Source organism: Cuculus canorus, chromosome 16 (genome assembly GCF_017976375.1).
Source record: "Cuculus canorus isolate bCucCan1 chromosome 16, bCucCan1.pri, whole genome shotgun sequence".
Lineage (NCBI taxonomy): Eukaryota > Metazoa > Chordata > Aves > Cuculiformes > Cuculidae > Cuculus > Cuculus canorus.
The window spans coordinates 14,364,720-14,381,606 of NC_071416.1; the positions used below are offsets into that span (position 1 = coordinate 14,364,720).

The following is a 16,887-nucleotide window of genomic DNA, read 5'->3' on the forward strand; positions in this document are numbered from 1 at the left end:
ATTACATGGTTAGAGATGACCAGTCTGACTTGGAACCTGACAAGGCATCCTTACTCAGAGCTTGTTACAAAATGATTTAACTCGCTAAGTGCAGTGCTTCTCTTGCATTCAGGATAATCACAGCTTTCTAACTACAGCTGTTATACATTTCTGACCACTTGGCACAACAGACGGTAGTCAACTATGCTATTTTTGAAAGGCCTGTGTGCTGTTAAATTAAGATGCTGGTGCCAATCCATGAAAGAAGTGGATAACATGGATGCTGTTAAAAAAAAAAACACAGAAAAATCTGCTTTTTGACACAAAATGATCTGTGGCATTGTGAGATTCCTGTTAAATCTACCTGCCTGTTGCACTAGGACACCTGAAGAGTGGTTGTGTTTCTTTAGATGTGGACAGGAGACAGGACACGCTGTTCCTCCCCATCCTCCCTTTCAGCGTCCAGCAGCAGCTCCACAACAGCTCTGCTCACAACGCTGACAATGACAACAAAAAGCACCATACCACAAATTAAGTGGGACTTCTTTTTTATTTTAAACATTTACAGAGATGGAAATAAATACAGGAAATAGAAGATAGAGAGGGTGCTTTTAGAAGAAATCAATCAAGTCTTCATCAGGCTTCAAACAGGAAAAATTGTATCCAATAGCTGCTTAAAACTGGCCACCGTTTCAAAAGTCATGAATCAGGCTGAACAATAACGTAAATAACTAAAGATGAACATTACAACAAACAAGGATGACACAGCTGACATCAGTGAACACACAGCTGTAAGAGACAAAATGGAACCACACTACCACAAGAAAGTCTCATGTATTTACAACATACCTAGCATACAAAAGAATTTGAAATATTTAGGGAGTGATTTCTTCTCTGTCCAGCTCTAAGATATAAAAGAAACACTGGAGGGTTGGTTGGTTTTGTTCTCCTCTCCAATATCTACAGAATAGTTTTAACTTTTGGCAAAGTTTAAAAAACACTTTGTATTGCAAGAATTTTTCCATCCAACCTGAACTATTCCATGTTTCCATCCTTGCTTATCATCACTGTCATCCATTGGGGCAGTTTGTCAGAAAATAGAGTTTGTAAAGTTCTTTACAGTCCTTTATCGATGGTCTTGCCTGTAGGTCGGGAAAGTGTCTGTGCGATGAAGCTTCACTGGGCTAGAAACATCTTTGCGGAGTGAGACGGATGCAAAAGAAAAAGTAGAACAACATTCAGTAAGATTCAGGCATCTTATTCAGCATTTTATAAAGCACTATGTGAACTACAGATTATAGCCTCCTAATTACACCTATTCCTGCTTAATCTGCTGCTCCCTCTCAGATTTTCTCTCCTGGTTCCTTCAGAACAGACTTATACAAAGCAAATGAACTTTTACAAAGTCCTCACTTTGTTTTTTTAAGTGGAAAAATGCACAACATTAGCATTAATTCTTTTCTGTACAGTATAAAAGGAGACAAAAGTAACCATAAATTCCAACTTGGGTGGAAGAAAGTTTTTGCATACAAGGTTTTAGGTGCCTCTACCATCCAGCGAGTAACATGCAGCTTCATACGTATGGGACTATACAACTTGGTGTAACAATTATTTCGTATTTCTTTCTCCAATAATAATAGAAGCATTTCAAGATTTTGGCAGACAAACGTAATTAGAGGTGCTTGGGGTACCACTGAAGCAGTAGCCCTAACTGATGAATGAAACAAGGACTTCAGTGTCTTTCCTAATGACAATCCCGGCTGCATGGGTTACTTATTTTACAAAGCCTTTTACTACATTCTCATGACAACAATCTCCTAGGATCCTTTTTTTTTTTCCCCAGTCTAACAAGCAAGCTATTTTTTCTAGATATAAAATAAGTGGTTTTTACCCATACAGCCTATTTATCTTGTGTCAACTCAATGCTGAATTATTGTTTTAATAACGGGCTCTATAGTAAGGCACAGTAAGCCAAATCCACTGATTCTGTCAAGAGTACTGCAAGCAGCGTTGTTCCTGTGTGCCACAGGCTGCCACCAGCAGGTCATCTTCCCATGCCCTAATTTACTGAACAAATTTGAACAGGCATTTAAGTACTGCTTTTATTATTCATCCCTCCTCTGAAACATTTGCTGGGTTTAGTTGGGGCTTTTCATGTGCTGCCTGCCCCCTCTAGTGTTAAAAAAAGGAAAAATGAAAAACATTAGCTCTTACCATTGCTGAAAAATTTGCTGAGGACCAGAATGGAATCATAGAATCATAGAATAGTTTGGGTTGGAAGGGACCTTAAAGATCATCCAACCCCCCCTTAAAGAGTTCCAACCCCCCTGCCATGGGCAGGGACACCTCCCACTAGATAGAGCTATATATGTCAGGGTTGCCAATGCCTGTAATTTTTAAGCACAGCTTGCAATGTTCTCTGTTCTAGAAGTGCTAAATTCTACAATCTCCTCCTTTGTTTAAAAAAAAGTACAATAAATATCTATCATTCATTATGATCACTGAGAAATCATCGTTGAGAAATGGAATTTCTCAAATCATCATTGAGAAATTCCTACTACCTGAAAGAAAAGAAACTAAAAGAAAGAAGATACTTTGAATTTTTTTTTCAAAGCAGGATATTTTAAAATATCTGATCGTGACTTCATAACTCATCCACACTAATTTCCGTACATACACTAACTCAGCCCATCCACATAGCTCAGAGTGGAAAAGCATGTTTTCAAATACAAACAAGGTGTTGCTTGTTCGGGATTTTTATTTATTTTATTTTTTTAAATACTAACAATACATTTGCCCACGAGATGCTGACTTTGGACGAGCTCCTCAGAGGCACCAAGCACCTACAGCTCCTACTCCAGAGGGACCTCTGAGGAAACAGACACAAAGCAACACCAGCGCGTGGCAGATGCTGCTGTTATCACTTTACCTCAGGGGATTCGATTCAGTGTTGAAACACACTCTGAAACACAGGGGCAGAGATGGCTCATGTCAGCATCCCTGCAAGAAGTGCAGTGGGCTTCCTTTCCATCTCGCCACCCCTGCGCTCAGTAACCACTAGATGTCCCTTGGCGACCACGGAGGGACAACTGGCTGTAGAGGCTTCCTCTGGGAGAGATTCATAGACTAGTTAGAATAGTTTGGGTTGGAAGGGACCTTAAAGATCATCTGGATTCCTCCCTCTCTGCCCCTTGGGGACGTTTTCAGCAAGAAGGGACTGAGCTGTGCTGCCCCTTGGGCTGAAGGCAGCGAGAGGGTTTGGAGAAGACACCTGCCCATCTTCAGGTCTCACTGCAATGCACGGCGGCAGCATTGCAGCTGTTCGAGCAACAGCTTTCTAGAATGACTTATTGTGGCCATTTTTGTTTCCCTGATGCAGCTGTTTTCAAGGATGCAGTTGTTTCAGTTGAATGTTAGTAAGTATACAAAATGAATAATGAAAACTGCATCGTTCTTAGCATGAGGCAGTCATCCAAAGCAGAAGGGAGCCAAATGATTACAAGTCTGGCAAAAAAACCAGTTTGGTAGCAGGAAGGATAGGGAACTTTGATAACTGGCCATCCTGTAACAGTAATTTCCCCTTCTTTACTTAGAAACGGTCAGAAAACTTGTCAAATGACGGATTCCTCTCCAATGGGAAGTAAGAAGAGCACCTCCTGATTACAACCCCTCTGCCAAGCTGTCCATCTTAAGGCTGGATGCTCCCTTCTCTCCATCAACCAGAGTGCAGTGACAACTGGCTTAGACTAAACATCAGCCATCAGTGAGATGAACAGACACCAAAATGATTTGACAATCTGACAATGCACAAATGATCCGATTTGTGCCCTGACTCCTTCCGCCGCAGCGCCTTACCTTGCAGACCGTAGAGCTGGCCAGTGCTGTGCTGTCGCGTGATGTGCTGCCAGTAGGCACTGCGGGGCAGGGGCACCATGGTGCTGAGAGACACGGCTCGCTCGCTCATTTTCATCTGAAGCTGCAAAGCAGTAAGCAGATGTGAAGGAGACAGTCGTATTTATTGCATATCATCCAAGAATAGCAGGACCACTGGCTGCAAGGACTTGTAATGATAGCACAGACCCTCTCTCCCCCTGTCCACCCTACATGAGCAGAGACAACTAACTCAGGGGTTAGCCTCCTTGGGCACACAACGCTTGGGTTAGGAGGTCACGCTGCTGTTGCACACCAAAGCTCACCTTGGTACTTCCCTGGTCGTGGGCTACCACTGCTTTCCCAGAGGGGAGTTTTAATTCAAGCAGCTGAAACAGAAACTGGGGATCAGTGGAAGACAGGAAAGTGCTGGCATGCTCCCCTTTTAGCACCAAAGCCATCCAAGGGTCTTCCCAGCTAAGCAAAGCAACTTCCCAAAGCCAAATACAGCCCTTGCACATCGAGAACCTGACTGGAGAGGTTTCACATGGGTGAGGGCAAGTTGATCTTGTTACTTCTGAAGCATTTTCTATTCGTCCAGCTGGATGGCACAGAAGTTCAGCACAGGAGATAACTGCATCCTTCAGCTAAATTCCTTGAAAGAACAGCATGTCCAGGCTGCAGTGCACTGCTGGAAGCCCCATCTCACGCTTCCCCTCCATACAGGGCCTTCAGCTACATCCTCTTACATAATCACAGCCCCTCATTAATTATACTCTACTTAACACAAAAATAAATGACAGTTGACTACTTTAAGGCATTTTTTCCCATTAATTTATTAGGATGTATGTGCAATACGATAAAATAATTTTATTTTATCCTAAGCTTCACAGCACAGCTAAAAGACTCTTTCCAAAGCTCAGGAAAACATCAGTTCAAACATAGCAAGACAGCATCTGACTTTTATAAAGACAGCTTTTTACAGGAAGGTAAACTTTTTCCTTTTAGTTTCGCAAAACCTGAGATGAAAGAGCTTTTTACAACAAGATCAGTACAGTTTGGAGCAACACGAAACAAACAAAGCAAGCACAAAAAGGGGTGAGGGCTGGCGGTATCCAAAGAGACCCATTTCCAAGTTATTTAGAGGTACTCCGCTCTCTACAGGAGACACTGCCTGTGATGTGAAGGCAAAACAAAACCAAACCTAGATCAGCTGCTGCTCATCTCTGTGTCAGGTGGGTGTGAATCACTGCACCCTGCAAGGCTCCACCTCGTGTATTGATTATAGCTCCTTCACTAGAGCCCCAAAACCCTTTGCGGAGCCACCATGCACATCACAGAACCACGGAAACAAATACTAGAGGGTCTTTTACTGGGAGTAAAAATCATCAGAGCATTGTGAGGATAGCATTTCCCAGCTGGAAATACTTTTTGGGGGATTCCATTTATTGGCAGGTTGGACAGAAAGCTCAGGCAGTTTGAGCAACAGTTTGGCTGTCAGGAGGAGTGCAAAAAAAGCCATAGGCTATTTAGGGAGAAAAAAGAAACGAGACACAGCTAGAGAAAGATTAGATAAAGACAAAAAAAAAGTGCCAGAAGGGATGCCCTGCCTGAACTCAATCAGCAGGGGAAAAAATTAAAAAACCCACAGCTGGAGATAAGAATTAGTATGTTATGTCCTGAATACATAGCGTTTAATCAAAACGCCTCAGACTGCAAGCAAAGGCAAGTTTAATGATGATTGATTTCATTCTCACAATTAACCTACTGTATCTCAGTAGCAACAGGAAGAGTAGGAATAACTCGATAATGACCTAGAGTGATGCTGCAGAAGCATCCTGCACTGCAAGCAGGTCAAAACCAGTCAGAACTTCCTTGCTGGAACAGGCAAGAGCAAAGGCTGCAAGCAGAGCACCAGGTGGGACGTGGAACTCAGCATATCATTAATACAACAAATTATTTGTTAACTGGAAGGCACCTAATTCATAGCCTCTCACCCTCTTCCACCCAGCGGAAGAGAATGCTGAAACTGGAAACACGATCAGGATCCCCAGAGCCGTTCAAACACAGCTCCCTGCACACGTGGCTGGGATCAAGTTATGGTAAGTCAGGATTAAACCAAAGAAGCCTCAAAGATGTGAGAAGTGGTGAAGGACAACACAAAGCCACCCCGCAGCTCTAACAGCTACAAAAGATCCACAGAGGAAAGGGATGGAGAAGCAGTACTTGCAGAAAGTAGCCGGGGAGCTGCTGGGCCACGTCTTTCACCCAGATGAGAGATATATAGAGCTCTACTAAGGCAGTTTGCTGAGCCAACACACAGCTCTGGGTCAAATAGGGTGCGGTTGGTTCCCAGAAGTCCTGGGGGCTCAAAGAGATTTAAAGTATTTTCTTTCTTGAATCTCATCTTAACAAACTGGCAAAGCTGCATTAAAATATTGACATTTTAAAATAATCACAAATCCTGATTAAAAAAAACCTAACCACCACCCTCTATACATCAACATTCTCTCCCGTTAGTTGTGAACGTTGATCCAAAAGGAAAGAAAAATAAGATTATTTTATTAGGTTTCATTGGTTTCCTTGGGCTGGACAAGGCAATTTTCAAAGATTCTGCAGCACCTGCACGAGGTAAACCTTCACCTTGGGATCTTGGTTTTGAAGGGATTTTCCTTGTAGTAAAGCAGATTCATGTCACCAAACCAAAATCAGTAAGAATGATAGTTACTCAGAAACACTTGATAAATTAATTACAATAAGATTAAAGAACTGTAAACTAATAAAACCAACTTCAGGAATCATAGGGCACTAACACGTTGCTGCCGTTTTGACTAGCTTACTCTTACTATCCATCTTACACTAATACTCAATATTGTCCTCTTATTTCAAAAGTTAGCAAGCATCACTAATGCTCAATATTGTCCTCTTATTTCAAATGTTAGCAAGCATCATTTCCACTCTTCATTATGAATCTCTGTGGAAATAGCCAGAGATAATAGCAGGCTCCAGCCTGGACACATCTCTTGCACATCAGATGGATCAAGTGCACTCTTGAGTTGCTGAGAGGGGAAGAAGAGTCAGGGAAGGCTGCTGGTCAACTGGTTGTTAATCTCTCTTTCTATAAAGCATCTGAGTTTTAGCTGCCAAAACTGGGAAGTTCACTGTTATTACTTTAGTGAGATGTCACGTTGTAAAGTCATTTTTTAAAGCTCCCTGAAGTGAGAGCAGGCATAAATGACAGCAGTCAAATCACAGCACTACTGCCCTCAAGTTCCATGACAACCAAATACACATGAAAATATAACTCAAAGAGATATTTTCTTTCCATTGTCTGGCAATGCAAAAGTGAAAGGAAAGAAACAGTTGGATGAGGTGAGTTACCAAATTACCGGAAAGGCTTCACGCATCGCTAAGCAAAGCCAGCTCTTTCTTCACTTTAAAAGAGAAAAGGGAGAGATCTTTGAACTCACTGAACAGGAAAATAAATGAAACTCACTTGTGAAGTGTTACAGCCTCTGGTCAGCATAGGCTCAGACCTCCCCAGAAAGCAACAGTACATTAACAGAACATGCCAGGGTGAGGTTCCCAACTGAAGAACCACCATCACATCAATGTTCCACACGCATTTCAAAAGCCAGAGGCAGTCATAGCCGCAAACTGAAGCAACATACTGTAATGTAAAGAAAGCAACTGCCACGGAGTGACAGACACATTACAGCCCACATTCTCAACAGTATTTGCAGTTTTCTTTCACTCTATCAGTACGGGACATTCACCTCTTTTTTCTTTATTTTTTTCTTTTCTTGGAGCCCTGAGGTAGCATAATTCCACCTCCACCTCTTGGAGAATCATATCACTGAGGTAGCGGCAGTCAGAATTACAGAAGTAAACAGAAGACATTCAATGTAGACTTAATTTCTCACCATCAGTATCTCCTACTTTCTGCTTTTGTTTACCCTTTCTGTAAATAATAGCTGAAGCTTCACTAATATGAAAATTCACACAGTGCAAATAACTCTTGGAAACAGAAACAATATAGACAGCCGAGAATGAAGTGCAAGCATCTAAAATGAACTCCTAGCTGTAAGTGTTCAAAGGTAGAAGAAAAATACAGATGAAATCAACCAATCTGAAGAAAGGTGTACTTCATAAATATTTTATAATCAGCAAAACAAGCCACCTGAGTTCTACACAGATTTAATCATCCTCTGCCTAAACTTCTAAATCTGCCTGTCCTTGAACCCCCGAGAAGCCACTGAGTGTTACTATTTCAGAACCAGACAACATTTCTATGACAGTCTTGGGAAACTCACATTCAGGGGCACATCGACTCATCTGAAACAATCATATTCTACTACTAAATTACAAGACTTTCAGTTTGCCAGGAATACATTCTCATCCTTAGTACTCTGGGGTCTATAAAATTAGATTTAGGGGTTGCGGCTGAACAGAGTTCATGAAAAAGCTTTTAGAGGTTCTGCAGCTGCTCCCTATTTACATCTATAGCAACTGTGCATCTGTTGATGTGAGTGTATTGGCACTTGCAAGACGGAAATTTTACAGCACAGCATCAGACATCAACTATTAAAGATGCTATTACATAAATGCAACTCCAAATATTGAAAGGCTCGTAAGCCTATTCACTACTCTTACTGAACTTGTCTCTGTTTTTTGAGAAGTTGTGCTCTCAACAGGTTACTCAATTGCTTCTGATGGTGGTGGGGTACAAAGGTTAGCTAGTTATGCTGACTTAGCCTAGGTTAATTTTAATCTGCTTAATTTAGTTACTGTCGAGTACTTGTATCATCTTCCCATCTGTCTCAACTTAGATAAATTGCATAGTTTTGAATAAAAATTCCCTTCGCTAACTAGAACTGTCAACTTTTTTGTTTTAAACAGAAGTCAAAACCAGCAAAAGGCAATGATATTTTACTGGGAAACAAAAAAAATACCAGAGCAGCCAGTTGCAGAATTCACCCGCTAGTTCTAATGTATGGAAAGAAAGAAAGCAAAGTGTCAGGTTCTTCCTAGAACTTCCTGGAAGTGCTGGGAAAAGCATGTGGTGTAAACGGACACAGGGCAGAGGCTGTCACAAGAAGAGGCTCCAAGATAGTACTTCATCCTCACAGATAACGTGCTCTCCCACAAGCTTTACAGAAGTGATCACACAGTATAGACATCAGCCAGAAGTTAACAGAGAAGCATCAACTGAAAAGGGGTATATGACACTGGTATATATATTCAATATATATATTAATACATATATTAAAAAAAAACACTAACTAGTCTCTTTCCTGTTGAAAGTAAAGACATTACATGACATACATCATCAAGAAACAGACTTGAATTTTCCTCACTTTCCCATTTCAGTTATCCCACCTACTCTATAAACAATGAAGCAATCACTTATCAAGTCCACAAAGTGGTTGGGACACTTGGAAAGAGTCTCCTATTGGTCCTCTTCTCCTCATTCACTTCTCCTCATTGGACTGTTATTAAGAGAAATAACTTTCCTACCGTGCCATTCTGCCTCAAATCCAAGAAAGTGGAAGAACAGAAGTAAAACAAGGACTTAAGACAATTTGTTCCATTCCCTCAACATCCACTTCATCTCTGCTTAAGTGTCTACAGTAGTAATGGCATTTTCTGTTTCATCCCATCTGATCATTCAGTTAATACTGGGATAAATCATCACTAAAACTTATTCCTGAAACCAAGCTGTTAGTAGAATTACTGAAAGGATTAGACATGGATGGGGATAACGACAGTGCTTATGTTTACAACAGGAGGAAGACATAAATCTTTTCCATAACCAATTACTACTGTCTGGAATGGAGTGGGTTTAATAGCCAAGCTCTTCCATAGCTGTCCATTCTGGGCATTTTATACATTCCAGAAAGCCTGTTATCTTCAGGGTACTAATTTTGCTGTCAAAGTCAGACTGTGAGCCTTGGGGTATAGAGACAGATTGTGATATGGGATAAACAGAACATTCCTTTTCAGTCCACATCACAAAAAAAAATTAAAGTTAATAAGATCCTGAAACACATTAGGTGCAAGTGCCATAAAACTGACTTCCTTAGATATAATTTTTCATTCTGGGGATGCCACACTATCTGTTCTAAATCTGTATGCTAGCTTTGCATCTTACACTCCTATATTTCCTACCAGTCGTGTGCACCATAAAACAAGTTTTAGATACAAACAGCACTTGTAGAAAACAGACATCCACTAAGAAATCAGACAAATATCTAATCCTCCCCCATAGTTCAATCTGAACTGTATGACTCTTTCCAAGTCATCCTTGGAGTGTAGACATCAATTAGCAAGTGGAAAACTGAGCATGAGCCACAACATTTTGCAAACAGATTGATGAAAAAAGCTTCCAAACAAACTCATGATGCTGATTAATCAAAGGAACCTAATGGGAATGTGCACTGACAGGAGCTTATCATCTCTGTATAAATTCACACTTATTGATAGTTTTGCAAACACAAAAAATCAAGGACTACGTTTCCCTCTTGTCTGGATTCTTACAAAGCAACTGTGGTTATAGACACTGCCCTGTATTTTTAATTCTGCTGGCTTAGTAAGAGCAATAACGACACTGAAGAAACATATTATTAATTGGTAGCCAGTGCGAAACAGCAAGCATAATGAGCAGCCGTACCATTGAATTTTTCACGCTCTGCAACAAGCGCTCGTGTTGCTCTGCTATGGCCAAAGCAGCAGAGTGAACCTTCTGATAGATTGCTTCCCCATCTCTAGTCTGAAAGATGAATAGTCCTTCTCCTGTGTCACACATCCTGCCAAAGCAAGAACAGATGGGATCCAAGCGTGAGATTTAAGCTTACAGGTCGTCATGAACCACGGTGCTCTAAAAACACTATCACACAAACAGTAAGAATACAAAGGTTGTTGAATTATGGAACAAATTTATCTAAAAGTCTTTTAAGTATGGGTCTTACCAGTTCTGGTCCAATCTTGCTATTTCAGTCCATACTTGAATTGCTCTCACCAAACAGGGACTCAGCTAAATGCCACTGATGTAGCATAGCTGCTTAACTTCCAGAAGTTCATATGCAAGGCCCAGAGTTTTAATAGTTTGACCCATCTTGAATCTATGCCAGGTAGGATTAATTTGTCTTCCCCCTTTCAGAATTTTAACAGTGTCTGTAAAGAGTTCTGAAGAGTTTTGTCTTCCACTTGAAACAATAAATACACACCCTCAGCATCCTAATCGCATTGTCTTATCATGGCTAACACATCATCAGCTAAGTAAAATCTATCCTTTTCCCCTGCTGAGAGAACCAAATACTGAAGTAATATGGAGGACCGACATTTAAATGCCTCTTTCCTTTCCAGATAAGTTAATTCTATGATCTGTTTCTCTTTTACTCTTTTAGATCTTTAATGGGCTTATCTAAAATAGTGGATCCATATACCTTAGAAAGGATTTGACAGTTTAGTTCAATAAACAAATGCTCCAACTTCAGCCACACAAAGACTTCAGCTCATTAAAACCGAGTTGCAGGGAGCAATACAAAAAGCATCTCTCAAACGAGGAACTTCATTCAAATTTCTTATAAATCCACTTGTCAAATAAATGGAAAACAGAAATATAATCAGTGGAAAAAGGAGTCCCTTCTTCATCACTTTAGTTTGCTTTTGGGAAACAACTTGGCACTCACTGTTTTCAACTCCAGTTTCAGTGAAGAACCACTTAAAACCCGTAAATCAACACAACACAACATAGCGAACATACACCTACCTCCCTGCTTCAAACGTGAACCAAGAAGGGTCCCGCCCATAGCGTCGGAGGGCACTTAATGGCCAAGAGATGAGTTTTACTCTGGGATTCTGGATGTCCCAAAGACAGATATTCTCAAATGTTATCTGCAAGGTACATTCCCCATGCACATCTAAATTAGGGGATGGCATCAAATACACATTGAATCTCTCTGGGAGAAAAACAAAAGGTTAGTCTAAAATTCCTGCCCATTAAATACACAAGTCATTAAAGGAATTTCCTATTTCCCATCTCTAATACAAGATCTTGATTCCACTTTTAACAATTAATTAAAAAACAAAGACCCAATTCCTTCCAATAACTCAATATACTCCCTGTTTAGGGCAGTCAGAATGCTACAATCAAAGGGCATCAACCATTTCTGTGTGCATTCAGACACTGAAGAGAACTGTACCATCATAATCCTGATATTTGCAAACAATTAATAAAATTGTGTTCATGAATAAATACATTGCAATTGCATTTGTGCATATAATTAGTTCATTTGCATAGGAAAGTGAAGTAACCATGGGCTGAGGTTTTGCATGCAATTACTACTATTTATTATTTGCTTTACAATGTTGCCAAAGAGCCTCAGTCACAGATTGAAATTATTGTACAGAAATTAGGCAAGAAAACACACAACAAAGTTGCTCCAAGAACAATGGATTCACCTGAGAAAGGAAAGTGCTATTCCAAAATAATTCTAGTTAACTTACTTGTCTGTGGTAACATTAAAAAAAAAAGACAAAAAAACCCCAAACAAACAGAAAAACCCTCACAGAACAGGCAGGAGGGCTCAGGAAAAACAATTTAGCACCAATTTATTTCTGATATTCATATGCACAGTCCTAACGAATTTAAAATAATGCAATTAAATATTTAAAAGGTCAACATTTATGTACCTACCACTCTGCTCCCTCTCTACTCCAGATGCCAACAAGTCAGGCTCTCCAAGGCTAATGTCATTTATTCGTGTTCCAAGACACTCCATCTGAAGCACCTTGCACCATTCATCTGCCTCAAGTTCTGTATAAATGCCCAGAAAATCTGTGTGTAGGTATAATACATCTATAATTTCACAATTAATGTTCTTATGTTTTCTAACGTACGCTGCATTTTACCCACCTGACTCACAAGCAAAGGTTTTGGAGGTGTCATCATTAAAATAAATCCCAACAGCATGCTTCTTTGTGCTTTTTGGCATTCGTAATATATTCTTCACATTATTGAGCTCTGTGACCTGAAAAAGCACAATTCAGAGTTTTAATTCGAAGCTTGAAAAGATACATATCCATTATTGACTGGAGACGGAGAGAAAAGAATTATATCAAGTTACAAAGGACAAAAAAGGACAGTGAGTATGAGCATGCTTATGACTGCTCTTAAAGAAATGCAGCCTTGACATGAATCACCTTAGACAATTAACTTGAAGATCCCCGGGGATAAAGCAACCAGGCCCTCCAGTTCTCTCTTGTCTATATTCGACTTTCAGTGCAACACCACCTGAACTGGATTTTAGCCAAGGGGCAGAGAGAATGAAAGCTTACTCCAGTTTGAGAAATATTTATGTGAAGGACGTGAGAAAGACCAATCTGATGTAGCAGAAGTAAAACCAGGTGAAGATAAAAATCATTCATTAGTACGGAGGAACAAGTCCAGTACAGGTTTCATTTCACTGCGGAGGACAAAACTGTAAGAATGGTGAAAAGCTGCTCTCTAAATTATTTTTTTTATGGAAAGCTGAGTAGTTGTTAGAATGGGCCATTTAAAACAACACAACACAGTTTTATTTGTTAGAAAGCTTTTTAGCTCTTTAAAGATTCACAGACTTGCAGAGACAGGCTTCTGTTGCTTCTTTGCAATAAAATTATTAGAAAAACAGCTTTCACACAAAAAGCCCCCCCCAAGCATCTGTTACCTTGTATACGGCTTTGTAAATACATACTACAGTTGCTTCACATTTCTAGCATCCACTTTTCACCCTCACAACCACACATTATATTCCTGAATTTGAATGAGACAGAATTCTTCATTATTTGAATTATTTTAAAGGCAAAACCTAGCACCCTGACAGGAAATCAGGAAATTATATTTAAATATTCAGTATTAGAAAATATTTCACTGATTGTTTTACATAGCAAGGGTTGAAGAGAGAGAGAAAAAGAAGGAATTTAACAGACATTTTCCCAAAGCTGTACGACCTAAAAACTTCCTTGCTTTGGTCTCATTAGCTCTGTGGAATAGTTTCATATCAAAATGTGTCAACACTAAACAAAAAAAATGCAGCAATTGTCTTATCTAAAAGATTCAAGAAGTACAAAGATGTGTCAGTGCTGCCGGGTCCAGCAACAGAAACTGCTGCTCTAGAGCTTCTTGGCTCCACCAGCACACCTACTGCATCTCTAGCACGTTATCCTAAGTCAGCTTCTTCTTAGAACCCATTTATTGCCCATTCTCTTCTAGCAGGGAAACAGACAACCAAAACCACGTTCCCAAGTAAGAGCCCCAAAAAGGTAATTGCACTGTGAGTGGAAGGAACAAAGAGCTGGTGGGCAATGCCTCCTCCAAATAAAAACAAGCAACACATCCAGTGTCTGGAAACTCACTCTATGTGCAACAGGAGAAGGAATAATGGAAGAAACATCCCATTGGGAACACACCAAACTTGACAGCTGCCAGATTTAGAACGCAGGTTTTTATAGCCTCCAGGTTCAAGATTTTGAGAAGTGTCAAACCTGTGACATCCTCATTGTGCTTAATTTTGCATAAGCATTTTTCACTCTTCCAGGAAACTTTGCTAACAAGACACCAACAAACTCATTGTTAAATATGACAAATCTGTCACAACCTATTTCCCATCGTGCGCAGCGCATGACAGGTCAACCACAAATTGCCAGTTGCCGAGTTCAACTCTCATATATTTTTTCCGTATGTCAAGAAAGAATCCTAATAGAAGATGGGGAAAGAACTATAGCTACAGTTTTTCATTCAGGCCAGCAACCATCCTGACATTTATACTGAATATACCTATATTTTCTGCAAGTGAACGTGCTAATGAAGTTTCGTACCTACGAATACAAAAGTTAGCAGAGGCAGAACACAGTCAGACATTTTGATAACGAATCATTTAGCTATCTAGGATTTGTCGTGATGGAAAGCTTGTTTCTTAAAATCACGCATGTCACACTACTGCTGCTGGATATCCTAGTAATTGTGTCTAGCGTGATGAGGATTCTGTGACAGAGCCGAGAGATCATGGAAGGTCTATACTGGTCAGGGAACAGCACACTGCCTCTCCATGCTGGCTCAGGAGCCAAAAGCCTTCAGCACTCAGGAGGTTCAGCAGCAACTGGCCGGGGTTCCATCTGCCCCATCAGCCCCCGCTGATGGGCAGCACACGGCATTTCAGCCCCTGCAGGAAGCTTCTACATCCTAGCGAGGGAGGCAAAGGACACTTGACCATGTGTGAGACTGGTAGCTACTGCAGAGGGCTGGGAAAGGAGGAAAACACAGCCAACCAACCCAAAGAGTATCACTAATGACCCTGTGCTCAGACTGAATCATGCATCTCCAGGCCAGATGGGAGCAGATGTTCTTAACGTTGCTCGGAACACAAGGATGAGATTAAAATATTTGCTTTGTCTGCCTACACTAAAGGAGAGACATTTCTGATCACTATTTCTTTTAACCATAACTCCAACTTTGTACATTTTACTTTCACCACCCCCAGCATCCCTGAGACCACAGTTCACTCCCCAAGTTCTCTTGTTTTATCCTCATTAGGCCTGTAAGCAGCAGCTACTGCCTAATTTCCCTGCAGGAACTCCTGCAGTCTCTGCATCCCTGACACAGAGTATCCATCACCCATCTCCTCTCATTTCTGTATGACTAAAGACATCCCGTACCCTCCAGGCTCCAATTTCCAGTTCACCCTACCCACCTAAAGGCTCCCAGTATTGCATGCTGTTGCTTATGTATCATATCCACACTGCAGCTCTAGGACTGCGTCACCTCGGAGCCCAGCCAGGGAGAATGAGATTTGCTCCTGACCGGTATCTCATCTACCTGCAGCCTCCCTCCAATCTAGGGCTTCACATCAGAACCAGCTGGTCAGCCCCACGAGACCTAACCAGCACACAGAATAAGAGAAACCACAGTCACGTCTTGAAACAAAGAGTTTTCTTTCTTTATATCTCCCAGTCAAGAAAAGTTTCACCAAAAGTTACACGGCATCCTGTGTTCCAGCCCAACAATCTCACTTCTCCTCCCTCTAAGCGAGGACAGCCGCTTTATTCTACTGTCGCTTCAGTGGACCATTAGGGAGTTGTGCAAAATTCAAGGTTTACAGAAGCACGGTGGCTGGGAGACTTGACCTCAGGACAGCATAACTCTCAACTCCTGCATTCCCCTCTAGAAACAACTAAATATGAAAAAAAAAGCTCAAATATAACAGCATCATTGTTTTGGAGCTGAGAACAGCAATATTTTTTTTCCCCTTCTTATCATAAATTCCTCTCAAAAGCCAGTAACTGCAGTAAAGTACTTCTTTGTAATCTCAGCTGCAGAGTAATATATTCCAATAGAGATTTTAGAAGAATCAGCTCATGCTTGAAATCCCAAAGTTCACCCTTCTGAACAGAAAAAAAAAACTTGTTTTCATTTGAATATGCCTTCTCCTACATTTGTTTTGTACTACTGTACTGCCTCTCTAAGCAGACTGTGTAATGAAGAAGACAATGCAAATTATCTAAGATATTATTTATTTATCTCTCTGCTGCCTTCACAGTATTCACAGTCATCTATTTTGCTTTTCTGGGGCACTAAGCAGCAGTCAATTCACCTCTCTAAGCAAAAACTCTCCCTAAGTCAACACAAGGGCAGCAGATGAAGATAGCAATTTTAATGCAAGTGCCGCTCAGACTGATGGGCTGATCCCTGGGTCTGCAGAGTGGCTGTACAAGGAAGGGAGGAAGGAAAAAGGGGAATACATACGCGCTGAACATACAATTGTATGAGGATTTTTTTTTTCACTGCGTTTATAAGGCTCTATCCTAAGCCCCTTCCTCATCACCGCCCCCAGGTCCGAGTGCTGGAATAACGGAGGATGGACAGGATAGGGATCTAATATAAGACCGCATCCTGCAGCGGTGCGTGACAAGTCAGGTGTTCCCAGGAATCACCTTGTGCCCTGTGTGAATGCAGACTGACTGCACCACAAAGCACAGCATCCACGTACCAGAAACACT

At 40.9% G+C, this 16,887-nt stretch overlaps 1 protein-coding gene across 6 annotated transcripts in view; it reads right to left on the bottom strand.

The window, feature by feature from the left end:
• Nucleotides 1-520: 520 nt before the first annotated feature.
• DOK5 (docking protein 5) overlaps nt 521-16,887 on the bottom strand; it is a 42,358-nt gene continuing 25,991 nt past the window's right edge. For 2 of the 6 annotated variants that reach the window (XM_054081862.1, XM_054081867.1), the window contains exons 3-9: nt 12,767-12,881; nt 12,548-12,688; nt 11,621-11,810; nt 10,520-10,655; nt 4,176-4,238; nt 3,835-3,955; nt 521-1,173 (exon numbers count right to left, since the gene is read on the bottom strand). In XM_054081862.1, the coding sequence (XP_053937837.1) occupies nt 1,106-1,173; nt 3,835-3,955; nt 4,176-4,238; nt 10,520-10,655; nt 11,621-11,810; nt 12,548-12,688; nt 12,767-12,881 (834 nt within the window). In that variant the 3' untranslated portion in view covers nt 521-1,105. The remainder of the gene's footprint in view (nt 1,174-3,834; nt 3,956-4,175; nt 4,239-10,519; nt 10,656-11,620; nt 11,811-12,547; nt 12,689-12,766; nt 12,882-16,887) is intronic. The other 4 variants (XM_054081863.1, XM_054081866.1, XM_009558728.2 and 1 more) reach the window with 4 other exon arrangements.